The sequence below is a fragment of the Dipodomys ordii genome, unplaced genomic scaffold (genome assembly GCF_000151885.1).
Source record: "Dipodomys ordii isolate 6190 unplaced genomic scaffold, Dord_2.0 Scaffold65, whole genome shotgun sequence".
NCBI classification, from domain to species: Eukaryota; Metazoa; Chordata; class Mammalia; order Rodentia; family Heteromyidae; genus Dipodomys; species Dipodomys ordii.
In genome coordinates, this window is record NW_012267281.1 from 6,838,186 (window position 1) to 6,857,826 (window position 19,641).

General features: G+C 46.0%; 1 protein-coding gene across 1 annotated transcript in view; it reads right to left on the bottom strand.

Annotated features, from left to right (window-relative positions):
* Positions 1-19,641, bottom strand: part of Farp1 (FERM, RhoGEF (ARHGEF) and pleckstrin domain protein 1 (chondrocyte-derived)) — a 175,749-nt gene that overhangs the window by 58,190 nt on the left and 97,918 nt on the right. The window contains exons 3-4 of the mRNA XM_013023004.1: positions 9,429-9,471; positions 5,255-5,333 (exon numbers count right to left, since the gene is read on the bottom strand). Coding sequence (XP_012878458.1) covers positions 5,255-5,333; positions 9,429-9,471 — 122 coding nt within the window. The remainder of the gene's footprint in view (positions 1-5,254; positions 5,334-9,428; positions 9,472-19,641) is intronic.

Consider the following 19,641-nt stretch of genomic DNA (forward strand, 5'->3'; position numbering starts at 1 on the left):
CCTCTATAATAACAATAAAGTAAATTAATAATTCTTTTTAAAAATGCCCAGCCAGGAGCAGTGGCTCACACCTGTAATCCTAGATACTCAGGAGGCTGAGATGTAAGGATAATGCTTGCTTTTTTTTGGTCCGATGTGGGGCTTGAACTCAGGGCCTGACCGCTGTCCCTGAGCACTTTTTGCTCAAGGCTAGTGCTCTACCACTTTAAGCCACAGCTCTACTTTCCAGTTTTTGAGTGGTTAATTGGAGATATAAGTCTCACAGGGACTTTTCTGCCCAGGCTGGCTTCAAACCGCAATCCTCAGATCTCAGCCTTCTCTAGGGTTACAGTTGTGAGCTACTAGCACCCAGTTGAGGATCATACTTTGTGGCTTGCCTGGGAAGACAAAACATAAAGACTCTTATTTTCAATTAACCAGTAGAACAGCTGGAAGTGGAGGTGTGCCTCAAGTGGTAGAATACCAGCCTTGAGCAAAACAGCTAAGCTAAGCGACCCTGAGTTAAAGCCCCACTCCTGACACTACTGGGGCTTGAACTGAGGGCCCATACTCATAGTGAGGTAAAAATAAAAGATTAATTCCTTTGAAGTCATTTTGGAAGTCGAATTTTTAAGAACTAAAAAATACAGTGGCAATTGTGCATATAACCAGCAAATAAAAACAAAACAGAACCCACTTCAGATCTAACAGGCCACAGCAGCGACCCTTCCACACGCTCCTCCATGCACGCCTTGCGTCATGCTTACCAGGTCCGCCTCCTCACCCTCTCTGTCAATCAAGTCAAGGAAACGAACTGGAGAGGGGACACTGTCCATGTGTCTACCTGGGCTCCTGTGGATGCACACCACAAACCATCTTTTTCTGGATCAGATCGTGGTAACTGTCCACCAAACCCCACACTTCACCAGCTACAGGCTTTAATTCTGACCTAGGTCAGTGGTCCTTTTTCAACCAGCTCAAACACAGAGCCATGTGCTCACAAAGAAGTGCTCAGGGACGGATCTGTGATCAGGTGTGACAGACTGGGGGCATGTGGCAGAATCTCCTGGAGGGGGAATGCCAGGTAATACAGAGCTCTGACAGCATTACACAAAGACCAGAAGGAGAACCTGTCACCCTCTGCCTCTGCAGCTGCCCCCTATTCTCAGGCTGGGGTAACAGGAGAGGCCCCTTCCCAGTGCTGATGCTGTCACCTTTCTTGGTGACAGGAACTGTAAGCTGAGCACTCTGCTGCAATGCTGACTTGAGACTCAGTGACACTTTCGGTGCTAAAAACGGAAGTGACTCCAGTCAAATGGACAAGAGCCACTGGCGCCCAGACACCAGTGGACAGGGGGAAAATGCAATACACTCATACCAGAATCGATGCCGCATACGGAACTAGAATGACAAAACCCGATGAAATGGTTTTAGGAAGGAGGGAAGGCTGAAGGAGAGCGAAGGGGAGAGGAGATCGAGTGGAATGCAGTCTACGTGTGTGCGAAAGTGTCACAACCCCCGCCCCCGCCCGCATTGTACAGGTAACATGCTAACTTAAAAAAATAAAAAAAAAATAGAGGAATTAATGCTGGTCAAGATGGGGAACTGGAGTGACCAAGGGGTTTGGCTTGAGGGAGTGTAAGTCCCATGTCACCCACCTATCAATTTAATCCCATGGGTTCCAATCATCGTTATTTTCTCATTAATTGTAAGTAATTTACAATTTCCCTGCCAGGCTATGAGGATCTAGGGGACGTCTTTTTCCATCCATGGCCACAGGCCCTGTTTTCAACCTGCACCCAAATGAGAACTTTTCTCCTTATGGAAGCCTGGATCCTGATGTCCACTCAATGGAGGTGGTTGAAAATACAGGTCAGGTCAGTAAGAAAGGAATTCAGCTGCTTGCTGAATGGCAGTGTGCAAAACCTCATATGACTTCATGGGAAGTTGAAGACTATTTCTGGAAGTGCAAAGAATAAACAGTAGATCTGGGAGTGACTTATGCTCCATGACTGTGTCCAGCCTCCAAGCACCACAGACAGTCTCTCCTGACACCCCCTGCCTCAGCAGGACATTTCTGCCTCCGCAGGACTTGAGGACATGGGAGTTTCACCACACAGGGTGCACAAGGCTCCTGAGACAGTGTGTCTTGTGATGAACGGACAGTGATGAAGCTGACAAACACAGTAGAAACCTCCTATCCATTCTATTCAATACGGAAGCAAAAGATTCTTCTTGGAAGAGGTTTCTACAATAACAGTGCACAACAAGAACTAAATAAATAAACTCACCACCTCTGTCCACACTTTCCCAACAGTTCCTCATCTATGAGTTTAACATTAGGCACTTTCCACTAGTGACAGAGAAGTTGTGGGGGGGAAAAACTCCAACAGGCTCATTTGGCTTGATGGTAACAAGTTACATAGAGCTAGTTTTACAGTAAAACAGCAAAGCTCTAGAGATAATGACCCACAGAAACTGAAAAGATGCAAAGTAATTTGCAAAGCAGAATCTTCTGTGGCAAAATAATGTCCCTTTCTCCCCACCCAAAGGGTTCCCGCCTCTAACTTCTTAAGCAGGAAAGACATGCAGTGATTGATTGGCAGAAAAGCAAAGCACAGGGCTGGCCACAGGTTGGACTGCTGAGCTCGGAGCAATGCATATGCCCAACTCAGATACGGGGAGGTCACAGGGGTCCCCGGAAGACACCACACCAAAGCTATCTGTCACAGGCTGCAAGCAGTTCCCAGAAGGCCAATGGCTTCTGCCAGTTTCTGGCTGCCTTTGCTTCCTTCAGTGATTTGCAGGTTGAGGGAAGTAGGCATTAGTGGTGGCTCATTCAGAAAAGTCCCTGCAGTGGGAAGAGCCTTGTCTTCCTCAGCCTGTGGAGTGCACACTGGTAAATCAGCTGGCCTTCTGGGAACAGCCAAGTGAGAGCCGACTGGCACCTTAGAGTCACGTGACTGGAACTAACCCAAATTCCCCACCGCTCCAATCTATTTCTCTCCACCCTGTGGTGTGGCTTGTAGCCGTGAACACCACCACCCAGGCACTAAGTCCACCCTCCCAGTGCCCCCACTGCTCTGCAGGGATTTTACCTCCAAAACAGTTGGGGCTCTGTGTCCATTACAAACCCCAAAGACAAATGCACCAGCCATTCTGACTGCCTCCACCTTCTTTGCTGCCATCAGCTCTGTGAGCACTAAGTCATCTCTTCCTCAATGACCCTGACACTCATTCCAGCTCCAGCGTCTTCATGGAGGTAGGTTGAGGGCACCTACCACACTGTCCTAGGTCCTCACTCCTTCCTTAATTACTGGAATGGATGGTACTTGTTCCTGTCGAGACATTGTACTAACTGCTCCTTCTCCCTGAGGTTTCCTCCTCAGAAAATGATTGCCAGATCCTCAGCACTTCCTCGAGAGGCATCTCAGATCCAGTGACCGAATGTCACCAGCCATCAATTTCTACCACACCATGTTGCTTTGGTTGCCAGAAAGCTCTTTCCCTTTTGTTTAAATGTTTTGTTTCCTTGAAAGTCAAGTCTGACCTTTCCATCCCAGGGCCTAACTAATGCCTGTGCACAGGGAACTCTCTCAGTGAATGCTGGTCACGAAACAAACATCTTTATCCCTTTGATACCTGAAAGCCAACTACCAAGATCTATACTGGAGGAAGGAGCAAAAATAGATGACCTTGGCCTTTTTCTTTTTGATGCTGTGCTGGAGTTCAAACTCAGGGCCACGTGTCTTCAAGGCAGGAATTCTACTCCTTGATCCATGTTTGTTTGTTTCTTTAACTTTTATTTATTTACTTTTTTAAGATGGGGTCTTGAGGGATTTTTGCTTTGTTTTTGGTCTATAGTCTTTCTCCAAAATAGCTAGAAATGAAGATGTATTCCACTAGGCTCTGGCTTGCCGATTAGATGGGGGTCTCACAAACTCTTGCCTTCCACCTCTAGCTGGGGTTACAGGTATGCTCTACCACACCAGGCTGTTCTTGGTATTAATAAGCCATAGGTGGAAGGGGACACAAGTTGTCATTTATAAGATACACTTGGGAGGCTTACCTATATGCTTGCTGCTAGCTCTGCTGTCTCCTGGAATGCCACCTGTCTTGTCTCATAAATAAAATGAGGACTAATAGTGGCAACGATGGTGAAGAGATGGTGACAAAGATCGCAGTGGGGAGGAGAGGTAAGGATGGCAATATGACTAAGCATGCTATCCCTACCAGATCCTAGCTACTCTATGTATGATTGTGTCTCCTGCCAAAGCATCTGTGGCCACGCATGTCCTATCATGCTTATGGGGAGGCAAGTGTCACCTAGGAGACAAGGAACTGACCACACATCCAGCTGGTGAGGGCAGGGCTGCGGCGGAAGCTAGCTGTCCACCCTTACATTCCCTCCCTGGGCCACACTTTCAAAGAAACTGATTACAGTTCACGCCAAATTCCGCAGCCAGGAGCCACAAAGATTCCAAAACAACAGCTAGGTTTCACAGAGGACAGTCACTTCCCACAACTCTCTGGATAGGACAACATAACGTGGGAAATACTTTAGCAAAGCCCACTGAGCTTTGTAACCAAGTCTTTGTCAAAACAATTCCTTGCATGAATGAATTTTGCAGGTTTCTAGTGATAGTTATGGACATGAATTGGATCAAATTCACCATTTTTGTATTGCTCTCCTACTTTCCTTCCCCCCCCCCCGCCATTTTTAGCAGTATTAAGTAGGATCATTTATGCTATTTACACACACACACACACACACACACACACACACATGTACTTTGATTATATTCACTCCTATATTATCCTAATAATCACTTTTGTGTGTGTGTACTGGTCCTGGGCTTGAATTCAAGGTCTGGGTGCTGTCCTGTGCTTTTTCTGGTTAAGGCTAGCATTCTACCATTTGAGCCCCAGCTCCATTTCTGGTTTCTCTGGGGCTGATGTGGAGATAAAAATCTCATGGACTTTCCTGCCTGGCCTGGCTTTGAACTGTGATCCTCAGATCTCAGCTTCCTGAGTAACTAGAATGACAGGTGTGAGCCATCAGCTGCCAAAAACAATCAGATCCTCAGAGAAACCAGACTATAAGGAAGAGCTGACACTTTCCTTCATCTTATTTTCAGAGGCAGAGATGGGAGAAAAGGGCTTAAACTGTAAAGCACAAAACATACTATGAAAATGCTTAATCAATTTAGAACCCATTCTCTTTTCCTTAGCTCTTTTTTTTTTTTTTTTAATACACAGTACCCAAACCACTCACCTTGTGAGCTCTTCTTGGAGTTGTGTGTGGTCAGGTGGAAAGAATTTCACCACAAACTTGACAACAACATGCTTTGGCCCTGAAGAATAATAACACAAACATCAAGAAGGCATTTAAGGATCTGTGTTTCAAATGCTATACTAAAGAAGACTTTATGAGGTCTACTCCGTCAGACAGTACATCTCATTCTGAAATCCTGGAGGATACCTGCGGTGGCTAACCTAATCAACACCAGGCCACGGTCAGCACTTTATTCATAGCGTGGATAAACAGGAATCTGCTTTCCAAAACCACTGTGTTATACTGAACAACTAAACAATGTGGAGACTTATATTCAAGTTTTAAAAACAGCTATTTGTCTTCAGAAAACATAGCCTTGCCATGACACAGGCTGAACATGATGAAAACGTCCATCACTTTTGTAATTAATACTAACTGTCAGGAATGGTGTTAGCATGGCCGGCACACATGGTGCCAGCCCCACGTACTGCCCTGGGCTCTGGTGTGTTAACACCATGGTGACGGGGTTCTGCCTCAGGTGCATTCGCCAGAGCCTTTCGGAACAGCCCTGAAGCCATTCTTCCCAGCAGCTAAAACAAAACCAGGAAGTAGGTGGTAGGTGTAGAGGTATGATCAGATGGAGAACTTGAGAATTAAGATGGAACATCAAACAGATCGTAATTTGTGACTTTTGTGTTTTAATCTATCAAGTGACAATATAAAAACAGCCTTTTTGATTGATTCTTTTTTGGGGGTAAGGAGGGTCCCCAGTTCTTAGGCTTGAATTCAGGGTCCCAGTCCCAGGGCTTGAACTCGGGTCCTGAGCATTTTCACTCAAGGATAGCGCTTTACTATTCACTTGAGTCACAGCTCCACTTCAGCTTTTTGATGGTTAATTGGAGATAAGAGTCTCTTGGACTTTCCTACCTGGGCTGGCTTTGAATAACAATCCTCAGATCTCAGCCTCCTGAGTAGTGAGGATTACAGGCATGAACCCATCAGCACCAGGCTCATTCTTTTTTTTTTTTTTGAGACAGGATTTGACTATGTAGCCCACAGTTGGCCTTGAACTCACATTCCCTTGGTTCTGAGATTACAGGTATGTGCTGCACACCTGGTTACAGGTCTTACAGACACTGTGATCTGGAATGATAGCAAGGAACTATATAGTAATGAAATGCATTTTCTGTGGTACAGAGGATTTAACTCAGCCCATGACAGGCAAGGGTTCTACTAATGAGTTATGCCCCCAGCACTCTGAAACCCAAATTTTAAGTTAGTTTAGGCCAGGTGATGGTGGCTCACGCCTGTAATCCTAGCTACTCAGGTGGCTAAGCTCTGGGAATCACAGAATGAAGCCAGCCTAGGCAGGAAAGTCTGTCAGACTCTTATCTCCAATAAACTACTCAAAAAAGCCAATAGCAATGCTATGGCTCAAGTGGTAGAGCACTAGCCTGAAGACAAAGAAGCTCAGGGATAGGCCCAGGCCTAGAGTTCAAGCCCCAGAACCAGAAAAGAAAAAAAGGGTTATATTTAATATAAGGTGTTGTCACATGCAAAAAGTAGATTTCATAAAATATCTGTGAAGACCACACATTCGAATTTAGGAAAAACAGAAATAAGATATATCATAAGGAGAGAGTGGATATTGGAGAAAAGTCAAGGTATGGACACAGTTAAGCCGAGCCAGGCTGAGTTTTTCCTGAAAAACTTAACAATGAGCAGAAACCCCTGCAGGTCTGTGCTAGAGCATGAAATCATCCGGGCAAAGTGAGGCAGGTGGGGGGAGTCCTAATCTCAGTCATCTTCAGGAAGGGTCTTAGAGGGGTGCTGGCATCCATGGAGATGGGAAGTGAGGGCGGGCTTAGAGGGATGCTGGGATCCATGGAGACTGGAAGCAGGGGAGGGGCATAGAGGAGCAGAAGCAAGGGAGGGACTTAGAGAGGTTCTGAGATCCATGGAGACGGGAAGCAAAGGAGGGAGTTAGAGGGGTCTGGGGATCCAGAGGAGTATGGGGAGTTCATGGAGACCAGAAGCCAGGGAGGAGCTTAGGAGGGTACAGGGGAATTCATGGAGACTGGAAGTGAGGGAGGGGCTTCGAGGGGTACGGGGAAGGGGGGGGGAATCCATGGAGACCGGAAACGAGGGAGGGGTTGGGGGGTATGAGGATCCATGGAGACCGGAAGTGAGGGAGAGGCTTAGAGGGGTACAGGGGAATTTAAGGAGACTGGAAGTGAGGGAGGGGCTTCGAGGGGCACGGGGGGGGGGTAATCCATGGAGACCGGAAACGAGGGAGGGGTTGGGGGGTATGAGGATCCATGGACACCGGAAGTGAGGGAGGGGCTTAGAGGGGTATTGGGATCCAAAGAGACCAGAAACGAGGGGTTTAGGGGGGATATGAGGATCCATGGAGACCGGAAGAGAGGGAGGGGCTTAGAGTGGTATGGGGGAATCCATGGACACTGGAAACGAGGAGGGGCTTGGGGGGGTATGAGGATCCACGGAGCCTGGAAGTGAGGGAGGGGCTTGGGGGGGTATGAGGATCCACGGAGACTGGAAGCAAGAAAGGTGCGCGTGGTGGAGACACAGTAGTAGCAGTTTGACCCGCAGGCTGGTCGTGGCCCTCCTGCTGTGGATCATGCTGAGCGTGGCGGCGGCCGGCCGGGGGGCGTCTGGTAACTGACACCTGCCGGCCACCGCGGGCCCCTCAGGCGTCACCGCGGGGTCAGATGCCAGCCTCCTGGGCGGGGTGGTACCCAGGCCCTCGGGTCATGGCTGACAGGGGCCGGCTCTCAGAAGGCCACCAGGACATGGCAGATAAACCAAGGCCCTTTCTGCCGCGCTCCGGGGCTCACAGCTCTAATCCTAACTATGCACTAACAGACTGTGAGCTGAAGAGTGTGGTTCAAAGCCGTCCGGAACAGGGAAGTTTGTGAGACTCTGTCTCAGCCAGAGCTGTGGCTCAAGTAGTAGAGTGCCAGCTACAGCAATAAAGCTCAGGCTCTGGTTCAAGTCCCAGAACTGGTGCAAACAAGACACCAACCTAAGCCCTTTCCTTCTCTTTTTTGTTGGTTGTGGGGCTTCAACTCTGGGCTTGGGTACTTGTACAGCTCTTTAGCTCAAGGCAAGTGCTCTACCACTTGAGCCACAGCGCCACTTCCGGTTTTCTAGTGGTTAACTGGAGATGAGAGTCTCACGGACTTTTCTGCCCGGGCTGGTTTTGAACTGCGATCCTCCGACCTCAGCCTCCTGAGTAGCTTAAGATTATAGGTGTGAGCCACCAGCGCCAGCTACCTTGAGACCCTTTCATTTACAGCACCAATATCTGCTTCATTTGAATGATGGAAGATTGTCACTTTCTCTTGGCTAACTCCATACAGAGCGTGCTCCATGGTGATTACACCCTTATAAATATTGGCAAATGAGCCAGAGAGATTTCTGAACAATTAAAAAGTGTTCAATAGCACTATGAATTTCATACTCAACTCCAGAAGCTCTGGTACTGTCCTGATTTCCCCAAGTTCTGGGTACATGAAGGGGCCATTTGGGATGGCTGAGGACAGATCCTGACCCCCAAAACAGAGAAGGACCATAAGTGGGGAGAGCCAAGCAAGGGTCTTCTCTTTCCTCAATCTGTCTTCCCAACACACAGTCCACATGTAAGCGGGACCCACTTGTCCATGAGAAACACCTGTCAATCAGGGCCTGCTTGTCAATCACCAACACACACACACATACACACACACACACACAAACACACACACACACACACACACAGTTCAAGCACCTTTCTTCAAACAGCACTCAAATTCTGATCTTTCAGGCTTTAGGGGGAAAAGTAAAGCTACAATCAATTTTATGATTACATGGCTCCACCCTCTGCCTTCAAAAGTGGCAGGAGAAACATCCGTGAAGAGGAGACAATCTCTATTATTTCTGGCTTAATAGCCAGCTTTAGTCAATCAAAATGATTCTTTTTTCTCCAAGCAAGGTTTTGATTAGCAAACTTGAGATATTAAAATTGTAGAAGACACATTTTTTATAGTATGTGGGTTAGTGAACAATGACAAGCAATCAAGAGATTAAAAAAATGAATTTATATGGCTACAAGACAAAAAGTCATGTCAACAGCGGGAGCAGGCGTTGGCATGTGTATTTACCAGGTTATACTTACTTCGAATCTGTTTCACAATAGGTTTCAGGAGATCCAGCCACACCTAAAGTGGAAAGAAACAACAGACTGAGACATAACTTCTCAACGAATGTGCAAATATTTAAAGGCACTATCTGAAGCCATTTCAAATCAAGATAGCCTTCAGTATTTCAGATCCTCCAAGCCTCCTTTCTGCAGGCTGACATAGCTTATATGGTCTTCTATACAGAATGCACCCAATTTGCAAGTACCAGTTCCCTGCACCTCCGGAAGAAATAGAAACGCTAACAGCTAAGAATTTTTTTATTTATTTGTATCTTCCTTATAGTTACCTATTCAGAAAATATGAATAAATGAATGAATGAATGCAAATCTGATTACTGAGTGACATATATGGGGTAAACAGAAAATAGGAAGTCTCAGGGATAAGGAAAGGGAATAAACATTTATAGCCTATCACATCTGTACCATATCCTACTTAAAGCTATGTTCCTCTCAAAGCAAACATAGAAGCTACATACTTCATACTAGGTGTCCCAGTTAGAGTGACAGAGCTTAGACTAAATCAGGTCCCTCTAAATCCAGACCCCCCCAACACACATAAACCATTCTCTCTCTCTCTCTCTCTCTCTCTCTCACACACACACACACACACACACACACACATTCTCTCTCATACACATGCATATACACACATATACATACTTCCAGTTCACAGTGGGTGTGGCAAAACTTTCAAGGGGAGAAAGTAGCTGGCCTCATATTTAGAGCATAAGTTAACCACATTATTCTATCTCATGTGTTTTCTTTAAATTCCTTTTGAACTTGTAGTAATTCAAAATGGACTCTATGGTGGTTCCTATTTGCATACAGAAGAAAAAAAAACAAAGCTAATGTGCTTAGAAAGTTTAGATATATACAAAGAGGAAAAAGAGAAGTGGACCTATAGAAAATGACAAAGTCACTCAGAAATTCACAGAAAAGAGGTGCCAGAAGCTAAGAAGAAAATATTGATAGGAATGATTTTCATACTAGAAATGCAAATGAAGACAATGGAATACCCTGTCCATGATTATGCTCCTGGGCATGGCGGTGTAGACACACACATATGCATTCTGTAATCCCTAAAGCTTATCAGGGAACTGGGAGGTGGATGGATGTGCTGTTGCTTTTTTAGGCAGTTATTAGAGAATAGTGATCTCAAGCTAGAAAGCATTCTTATGGATTTCTTCTATCCAGTCATTCACATTTGTAAGGTATGCACATAGGTACACAATGACTTATGTCTATATAAGCAATGGTAATTTTAACGTTTTTGATAGTGAAAAACTTGACAATAGCCAAAATAAAATACATAAATAAATGAGAGAATGCACATCTTTTTTCTTTTTTTTTAACTCAGGGCCTGGGTGCTGTCCCTGAGCTCTTCAGCTCAAGGCTAGTGCTCTACCACTTGAGCCACAGCACCACTTCCAGTTTTCTGGTGGTGAATTGGAGTCTCACGGGTCTTCTTGCCCTGGCTGGCTTTGAACCACGATCCTCAGCTCTCAGCCTCCTGAGTAGCTAGGATTATAGGCATGAACCACCAGCACCCAGCCAGAATTCATATCTTTGAAAGATTATATGGCAAGCATCAAGAATACTGCAGTTGATGAATATTTAGGAATGTGGGAAAATGTGCTGGGAAGATTGAATATTGGGTACATCTTTTCTTTTACCTTTCTTCACTATCCAAATTACCTTCAAATGAATACTTAGTTCTCATAATAAACAAGGTAAAGTGTTTTAGAGCGCTACTTAATCAGTTCAACTTTCCTGCATCACCTATCCAAATAAGAAAGAACCCTCGCTAATAAATTCTCTTCTCTCCATTCCATCCATGCCACCCACCTGTCAGAGAAAGCAACAGAACTCCCAGACACCACACTGGCCTCAGTGTCTACATCTCACAGGACAAAGAATATTCCATCCACACAGACCAAAGAAATCTCTATTTGATATGAATAAGAAAATGGTTATCCAAGTCCTAGTCTTCAAATTCATTTATCTATTCAACAGTCACTCCTTACTTGGTAACTGTAACCCCTCTGTACATCATCTTTAAAAACAAAACTCCAGGATCCCCACAAAGGTTGGAGAACCACCCCCACTTAGCTCCCATCTTCCTGGAGCCTAGTTAGGCCCTGAAGCACGTGGACTGGAAGGGGGCCGTGGAGAGCAGGTCAGGGTGAGGGCAGACATGAGGGGGCTGACATGGTCCATGTAGTCAGAGAGCTGGTGGCTAAGCAGAGAAAGCTCCAAGCAGCCATGTGTGCGGGATGAGTTGACCTAAGACATCGTGGGGATATCCCGGGCTGGTAGGAGCCTACCATACTTTGGCCCTCTGCTCTTCCATCCATCGCAACTTTCTCCATGACCCAGTTCCCAGCTTTCCCAGCCTGTAGGCCTGGCAAAATACCCATCTAAACGTCTACAAAGTGCCCAGGACAGATCCACTATGCACTGGCAGTGTCGTTGCCAATTTTATGAATTGTTTTGAAACATCCTCATCTGTTTTTGGCATCTCTGCAGAAACCATCAACTACAAGCACTGGCCCGAGCCAACTGAGCATGTGGTTTTTTTATAGCACGCAGCTCTGGAAAACATAGATGGGCCTGAGTCAGCCAGCCTGAGGGGCAGAGTTCCGGGGAGATGGTGCCATGCAGCACCCATCTTCTCACAGCTGAGCCAGCCTGGCGGAGAAGCGTGTGGCCTGCAGCAACCCAGCCATGTCCCTGGCCAGTCCAGTGTCCGCAGAGCTGGGAGGAAGGCCTGTCCGCGTGGGACCTGAGCCACAATGAATGGATGAGGCGGTTGCTAGGCAACCAAAGCGTACAGAAGGGGCTCCAGGGAGGCAAAGGGAACTGGACTAGGTTATCTCGGCAAGTTCCATCAAATGAAGCAGAGCAGAAAACAGCTCTGGATGGGTAAAGAGGCGACAGAACCACAAGGACTCTGCTCCCTGCCAATGGATCTATCTCCAACAATCACAATTGACACCATTCTCCACACCATCCCCACCCGGGGCCCCACGGAAATCCAGCTGTCTTCTCCTGAGCAAACTTCCATGCTCCCAGCTGACTAGGGGAAATGAGATCCAGAAGAACAGACTTCCGGCATCATACTCCTAGCCAGCAGGACATGAGGATGAACTTACTGAATCCCTGGTACTCTGCTTTGTCCAAGCTGCCATAATGAAGCAGCTTAAATAATGGAAATGAACTCAGTAAACGCACAGAGAGACGCGTCTCTCTCTCCCTGGGCTTGAAGAGAGACTGCTACCTTGCTTGCTGTGTCCTTCTATGGTCTGTTGTTCATGTGCTTAGATCTTACTGTTATTCTGTATCCAAACCATCCCTTTTGAAGGACATGGGTCAAACTGGTCTGCATGCCAGATATCAGCAGCTCAAGGTTGGAATCCTAGCTACTCAGGAGGCTAAGAACCGAGGATGGTGGTTCAAAGCCAAGCCAGGCAGAAAAGTCTATGAGACTCTTATCTCCAATTAACACCCAACCCCCTAAAAAGCCAAAGTGGAGCTATGGCTCAAATGGTAGAGCACTAGTCTTGAGAGAAAAAGCTCAGGGGCGGTGCACAGGCCCTGAGTTCAAGTTCAAGAACTCCCCCCTACCACACACACATCACACACACACACACACACACACACACACACACACACATACACACACACACACACAACTTCGTCTCCAAATATGTTCACAAGTTGGGGACTGGGGGTTCAATGTATGAAACACCCATCTTTGGGAATTAAGCTTTCTAGCCCATCTTGTCTAATTCCTTGCTAACGCTTCTTGCCTCCTGTGGGATACAATCTGGGCACTGAATATTTAGAGATGAGAAGAACCCAAATGCTTCCATGCCTACTAACCTCAACGCTGTTCCCTGCTTTCCCTAAACATCTTTCCTTCCTCTCTTATTTGGTGGGTGATATTTTAGGCAACGGATGGTTGAGGTGTTCTGTGTTGGTTTATTTTTTGTGCCAGTCCTGAGGCTTGAACTCAGGGACTGGGCCCTGTCTTTGGAGTTTTCTTTTGCTCAAGGTTAACGCTCTACCACTTGAACCACAGTTCCACTCCTGGCTCTTTTGGTGCTTAACTGGAATTGACAATCTTATGGAGTTTCCTTCCCAGGCTAGCTTCAAACCACAATCCTCAGATCTCAGCCTCCTGACTGAGTAGCTAAGATTACAGGGATAAGCCACCAGCTCCCAGCATTTGAAATGTTTTTAAAAAGCTCTTATGAGCCAGGTGCTGGTGGCTCATGCTTGTAATCCTAGCTATGCAGGAGGCTGAGATCTGAGGATTGTGGTTCAAAGTCAGCCCAGCCAGGAAAGCCTATGAGATTCTTATATCCAATGATCCACCAAAAACCAGAAGTGGCGCTGTGGCTCAATGTGATAGAGCACTAACCTTGAACAAAAGAGTTAAGGGACAGTACTCAGGCCCCAAGTTCAAGCCCCACAACCAACACCACCAACAAAAAAAGCTCTTAAGAAGAATTCAGTTCCACAAGTGTTTCTGGAGCACCTATTTTTTGCCTGGCATTGGACTGCTTCTTTATGCTTCTCAATTTAATATTCACATATCGGTCACTTTAAACAGGAAGTGAGCCCAGCTCAGAAAACTTACGTTAGTTGCCTGCAGTCATATAGCTGGAATTTGACACTGAGTCCAGCTGACTCTAAACGGTGCCTTTTCTGAAATATGATATGTTTTTTTTCCCAAAGTGAAGGGCTCAAGTTTAGCCATCTCCTTTGCACTGATCACACTACTGCTTTAATGGGCTATGCTTTTCTTATTGTTTGAATAGCTTTCCTCCTCTTATTTGGAACTCTTGTTTAAAAATCAAATTGCATAAAACCAAAAATTCCATCCCCAGCTATTACACATACATGAAACAGATGAAGTATTTGTTATAGAAAATCACCCAGCGTCTAGAATTTGCTGGAACAAGTTTGTGAGAAAAATGAAGTTTCTTTAGGATAAACCCTAGAAGAAATGTCTTGCTTTTAATCTTTTCCCCCATTTGGGGGAACAGGATTTTTGTTATGTAGTTCATAAGGGGCTGGAACTATGTATGAGGCCCAGGCTAGCTTCAAACACACTCAATCTTCCTGCCCTAGCCTTCTAAGAGCTGGAATTACAAGTATGTGATACCATGCTGGCTTAGTTTGAATTTCTGTGTGTAATAATTTGTTTAAATATAATTTTTCATCAATTTACTAATTTTACATTTAGTTACATTTAAATGAGAAATTTTTTTAATCTATCACTTGAGAGATTTCCATCATGGATCACAGTAGTGTAAACTGAATTTCTTTTTCTTTTTTTGGGAGGGGGGTCTGGTCGTGGAGCCTCAATTCTGGGCCTAGGCGCTGTCCCTCAGCTCTTCAGCTCAAGGCTAGCGCTCTACAGACACTTAAGCCACAGTGCCACTTTCAGCTTTTTTCTTTATGCTTATGTGGTGCTGAGGAATTGAACCCAGGGCCTCAGGCATGCAAGGCAAGCGCTCTACCACTGAGCCACCTTCCCAGCCCATGAATTTATTTTTCTATATGAAAGAATTAAAAAATATGTAATACAACAGACTTAATGACAGGTGCCTCCCAGCAATGAGAAGGAGTGATGTCTGACAGCAATGAATAAAAATATGACCCCCTGCCACTGGGCCAGCCTGCAGCCCTGGGCAGGTTACCAGAGCTGTGGTGCAGGGAGGGAAACTGAGGCAGAACCTGGCACAATCCATTATGAGCCAATGAACCTGAGAGTTCCTGAGACCAAGGTGGAGAGAATTCATAGGACAAAGTTGCAGGAAGTAGAGATACCCAGAAAGAACTCAGGAAGAATAACAATTTGCCCAGTAATCGATCATTGTCATATTACTGGCACATACTGAACACACCAACGGGAGGCAAGCATGATAGAATGTGCTCGCAGGAGCTCACACAGCACGTGGGTGTCTGTCAGTGGAGTGGATCTGTGAGGCAATCAAGGTTTTCAGTAAACAGATGCATGTAGCAGCTTCAGGAATGACATGGAAGACTGCTTTACACTCAACACTTTTTTCCCCAGTGAGGAGTGAATTAAAAGTAAGAAGTGAAAGTACAACAAATAGCCGGGTGTCAGTGGCTCACGCCTGTAATCCTAACTACTCAGGAGGCTGAGATCCGAGGATCGAAGTTTAAAGCCAGCCTGGGCAGACAAATCTGTGAGCCTCTAATCCTCAATTAGCTAACAAAAAGCGGTAAGTGGAAGCATGATTCATGAGGTAGGACACAGCTGTGAGCAGAAAAGATTGAGTGAGAGGCAGCTCTACACACACATACACACACACACACACACACACACACACACACACACACACACCCACACACACACACACACACACACACAACCTGTACAAGAAATAGACCAGAACCCATGGTTCATGCCTACAATCCTAGCTACTTAGGAGGCTAAGACATAGAGGATCGTGGTTCAAAACCAGCCCAGGCAGAAAAGTCTGTAAGAGTCCATTTCCCATTAATGAGCAAAATGCTGGACTAGAGGCCAAGCAAAAGTGAGAGGTCCTAAATTCAAGCCCCAGTATCAACATGCTCTCCTCTCTCTCTCTCTCTCTCTCTCTCTCTCTCTCTCTCTCTCTCTCTCTCTCACACACACACACACACACACGTACAGCAAATAACGAAACCACCAACAAAGTCGCTTCTACTGCTATCAACTAGATGGCCTGTGTATCCCTGCCATCTTCCCAGAGGTCTGGAGGTACAGTAGGTTTTCACACCAGTACTTCCATAAAGATGGGAATCACGGCTGTGATGATAACAGTCACCATGCCACTAGGAAGAGGAATTCTTCAGGTCCACTAGGCCCTTCTGGAACCACTGTCCTGTGCAGTCCTGTGCTGACTGAAATGCCATTAAGCAATACATTTACATTCTTCCCTTGTACATTGAAGCAATTTACCAAAATAGGTCATATTCTGGGCGATGAGTCAAAAATCAGCAATTATTTTAAAAAGCTTTTGCATCGGACCAATTACATTCCTGGACCACCATGGAATCAAATTAAAAACCAACAAAAGAAAACATTGGTGGAAAACCCCTATACGTTTGGGAAACCAAATAACATCCTTCTACACAAAGACAAAATCAAAGGGAAATTTGAAAGTACTTTACACTAAATGAAAATGAAAGGACAACAAATCAGAACTTGTGGAATGCTTAAAAAAAAACAACTCTCACTAATTTGAAAATAATCTTCTGTGCGTGCAGGACTAATATACATTCCATGCAGAACACTTTGGGTGAGTGCTGCTCATTTCTGAGGAAATGGGTACAGTTTTTCCTTCAGGATACTGTGTCATATGAAGCATTCATGTTTATGTGCTCTGTGTATGTGGGGCATTCATGTTTATGTGCTATCTATGCCTAGTTTCTTCAGAGCTTTGACCATGGTGATGGTGTATCTTATGTCCTTGATACTGTTTAGCTGTTTATGTGTTATATTGATTTACATACCTTTTTGGTTTCTTATCTGTGTGTGAACGTGTGTGTGTTTCTTCAGTACTGAAGCTTGAGCTGTGAGCCTCACGCTTACTAAGCAGGTGCTCTACTACTAACCTGGCCATTTTTGTGTTTTGACCAGTTGTTTTTGAGATACGGTCTCCCTTCTTGCCCAGGTGTGCTTCTAGGCTGCAATCTTAGGCTTCTTCACGCAGCTGGGATGACAGGTGCATCCCATTCCATGCTCCGATTGTCCTGTTGCAATGGAGTCTCTTGAACTTTTCTGCCCGGCTGGCCTGGAACTTCAAACCTCCCACATAGCTAGGATGACAGGAACTCGCCACCTGTTCTACCAATTGTGATGGGGTCTCGAGTATGTGCCTGCCTGGCCTCACATGAAGATACTCCCATTCCCAGCCTCCCAAGTAGCTCGGATTACAGGTAAGAGTTGCCAGCACCTGGCTTGATTCATGTACCTCCGAACAAGAGTTTTAATTGTGCAATACTTGTTTACAGGGAGCTCTGTCCCCTCCAGGGACCGGCCTTGTCGAGGTGGCCACAGCTAGTTGGTACTGCTCTGTGGGCTAGCACAGCCACCTCACACCAGGCTGTCATCAGAGCTGCCATGTTCTCCATCCTTAACACCTGGCAAAGTCCTCAGAGTCTCTTTGGTACCAGAGATGTTCAGAGGTAGAGCCCCAGAGAGGACATGAGGCGAGAGATTGGGACTATGCGAAGCAAGCACAAAGGGGAAGGACCATGGAGGGACCTGCTGTGTCTGGTGGAAGCAGCTCACACGCATGCCTGCCGTGGGCACAGTGGAAGGCAGAAAAGAAATGACAGATGCCAGTAATAATTAGGCAGGCATTCTACCACTTGAGCCGCAATCAGCCACTCAGGAAGCTCCTATTTTCAACTTGGCCAGTGTAGGAGAAACAGAATATAAGTTATTTTCAGACAGACTTTTGTGTTTTGGGCGAATTGGCCTGGTCTGCAATCTTCCTACCTATTCTTCCTGGGATTCTAGGTGTACACCACCAGGCCTAGCTTAATTGTTGAGATGAGGTTCCGATAACTTTTTACCCAGGCTGGCTTCAAAACCACAATCCCAGTGGGTCACCAGTGGCTCACTCAGGAGGCTGAGATCTGAGGATCGTGGTTCAAAGCCAACCCAGGCAGGAAAGTCTATGAGACTCTTATCTCCAATTAACTACCAGAAAACCTGAAGTGATGCTGTGGCTCAAAGTGGTAGAGTGCTAGTCTTAAGCAAGAATTCCGGGACAGCGCCCAGGCCCTGAGTTTTTAAGCCCCATGACCAACCAAAACAAAACAACAACAAAAACAACAAAAATCCCAAAAAACCCAACCCACAATCCTGCCAGGCACCAGTGGCTCATGCCTATAATCCTAGCCACTCAGGAGGCTGAGATCTGAGGATTGCAGTTCAAAGCCAGCCCAGACAGGAAAGTCTGTGAAACTCTTTTCTCCAATTGACCACCAAAAGAAAAAGGCAGAAGTGGAGCGGTGCCTTAAGTTATGGTAGAGTGCTAGCCTTGAGCAAAAACAGCTCAGTGATAGCACCTAGGCCTTAAGTTCAAACCCTAAGACAGGTACCAAAACAAAAAAAAAAAAAACACACAACAGGCCTCCTGAGTAGCTGGGATTACAGGCATGAACCACGGAATCGAGCTTGAATTCTAAATTCTCATGGGAACATTTACTCATTTACATATTGTCCATGGCAACCCGTGTCCTCCATTGACTGGGGTGCAAGCAAGGGGGATAACAGGACCTCTACCCTAGACCAGACTACAGTCAGCCTCCACTTAGCCCCCTTCCTTACTAGGTCTCAACTTTGGGCTTGAATGTCCAGTGCTAACAGGATGTCTCCTAAGTCCCTTTACATAGAATTCCCTGTGCTCTCTGGCCATTTAGCAGCCCTAGGCCTTGTGCACCAATCACCTGGCACATTAAGTGCATCGTCTCCATGCTTATGACCAATAGCATTCCTGGCACTCAAGGCCACACTGAATGGAAGGCAAAAGAAAAGAAAAACTGATGAACAGATTCCTCTGCTCTAGAGAGATCCTCTAAGGATGGCGCCTGCTCCCCAGGACAGCAGTCACACTGGCTGGACACATGACAATCACCTGTAATAATTGGATGCTCTGGACAAGTCTAATGAAGGGCTCAGTACAAGTGTTTATTTAATGATTACCTCTCACTCATGCATAACCTTGAGAAACACAACTTAAACTATGGAAAGTGCCTGGCTTCCTTTAATGGGAAAACAAAATGCTCTGGGCTGGAGGTAAGGCTCAGGGGTAGAAGGCTCCCTTGGGAATGGAAGGAAACAAGCAACCTACAGCTTCATGTGTTACAAATAAAGTTTTATTGGAACAAATTCATGCCCGTTCCTTTGCATATTTATGGCTGCTTTTGCTCTGTAGTAGCAGGTTTAAATAGCTGCAGCAGAGCCTTTGCAGCCTTCAGATTCGATATGTAGCATTTACCATCTGGCCTTTTCCAGACAGGTCTGTTGGTCTTGCTCTGGGGTATAAGCTTGATGAGGAGAGGAATGGATGATGCGGCCCTGGTGGCCCAGGGGCTGCAACACTGAGGCCTCACTGCAAGAGCTCTCATGGTGGCTTATGTGTGTGGTGTCAGTTGG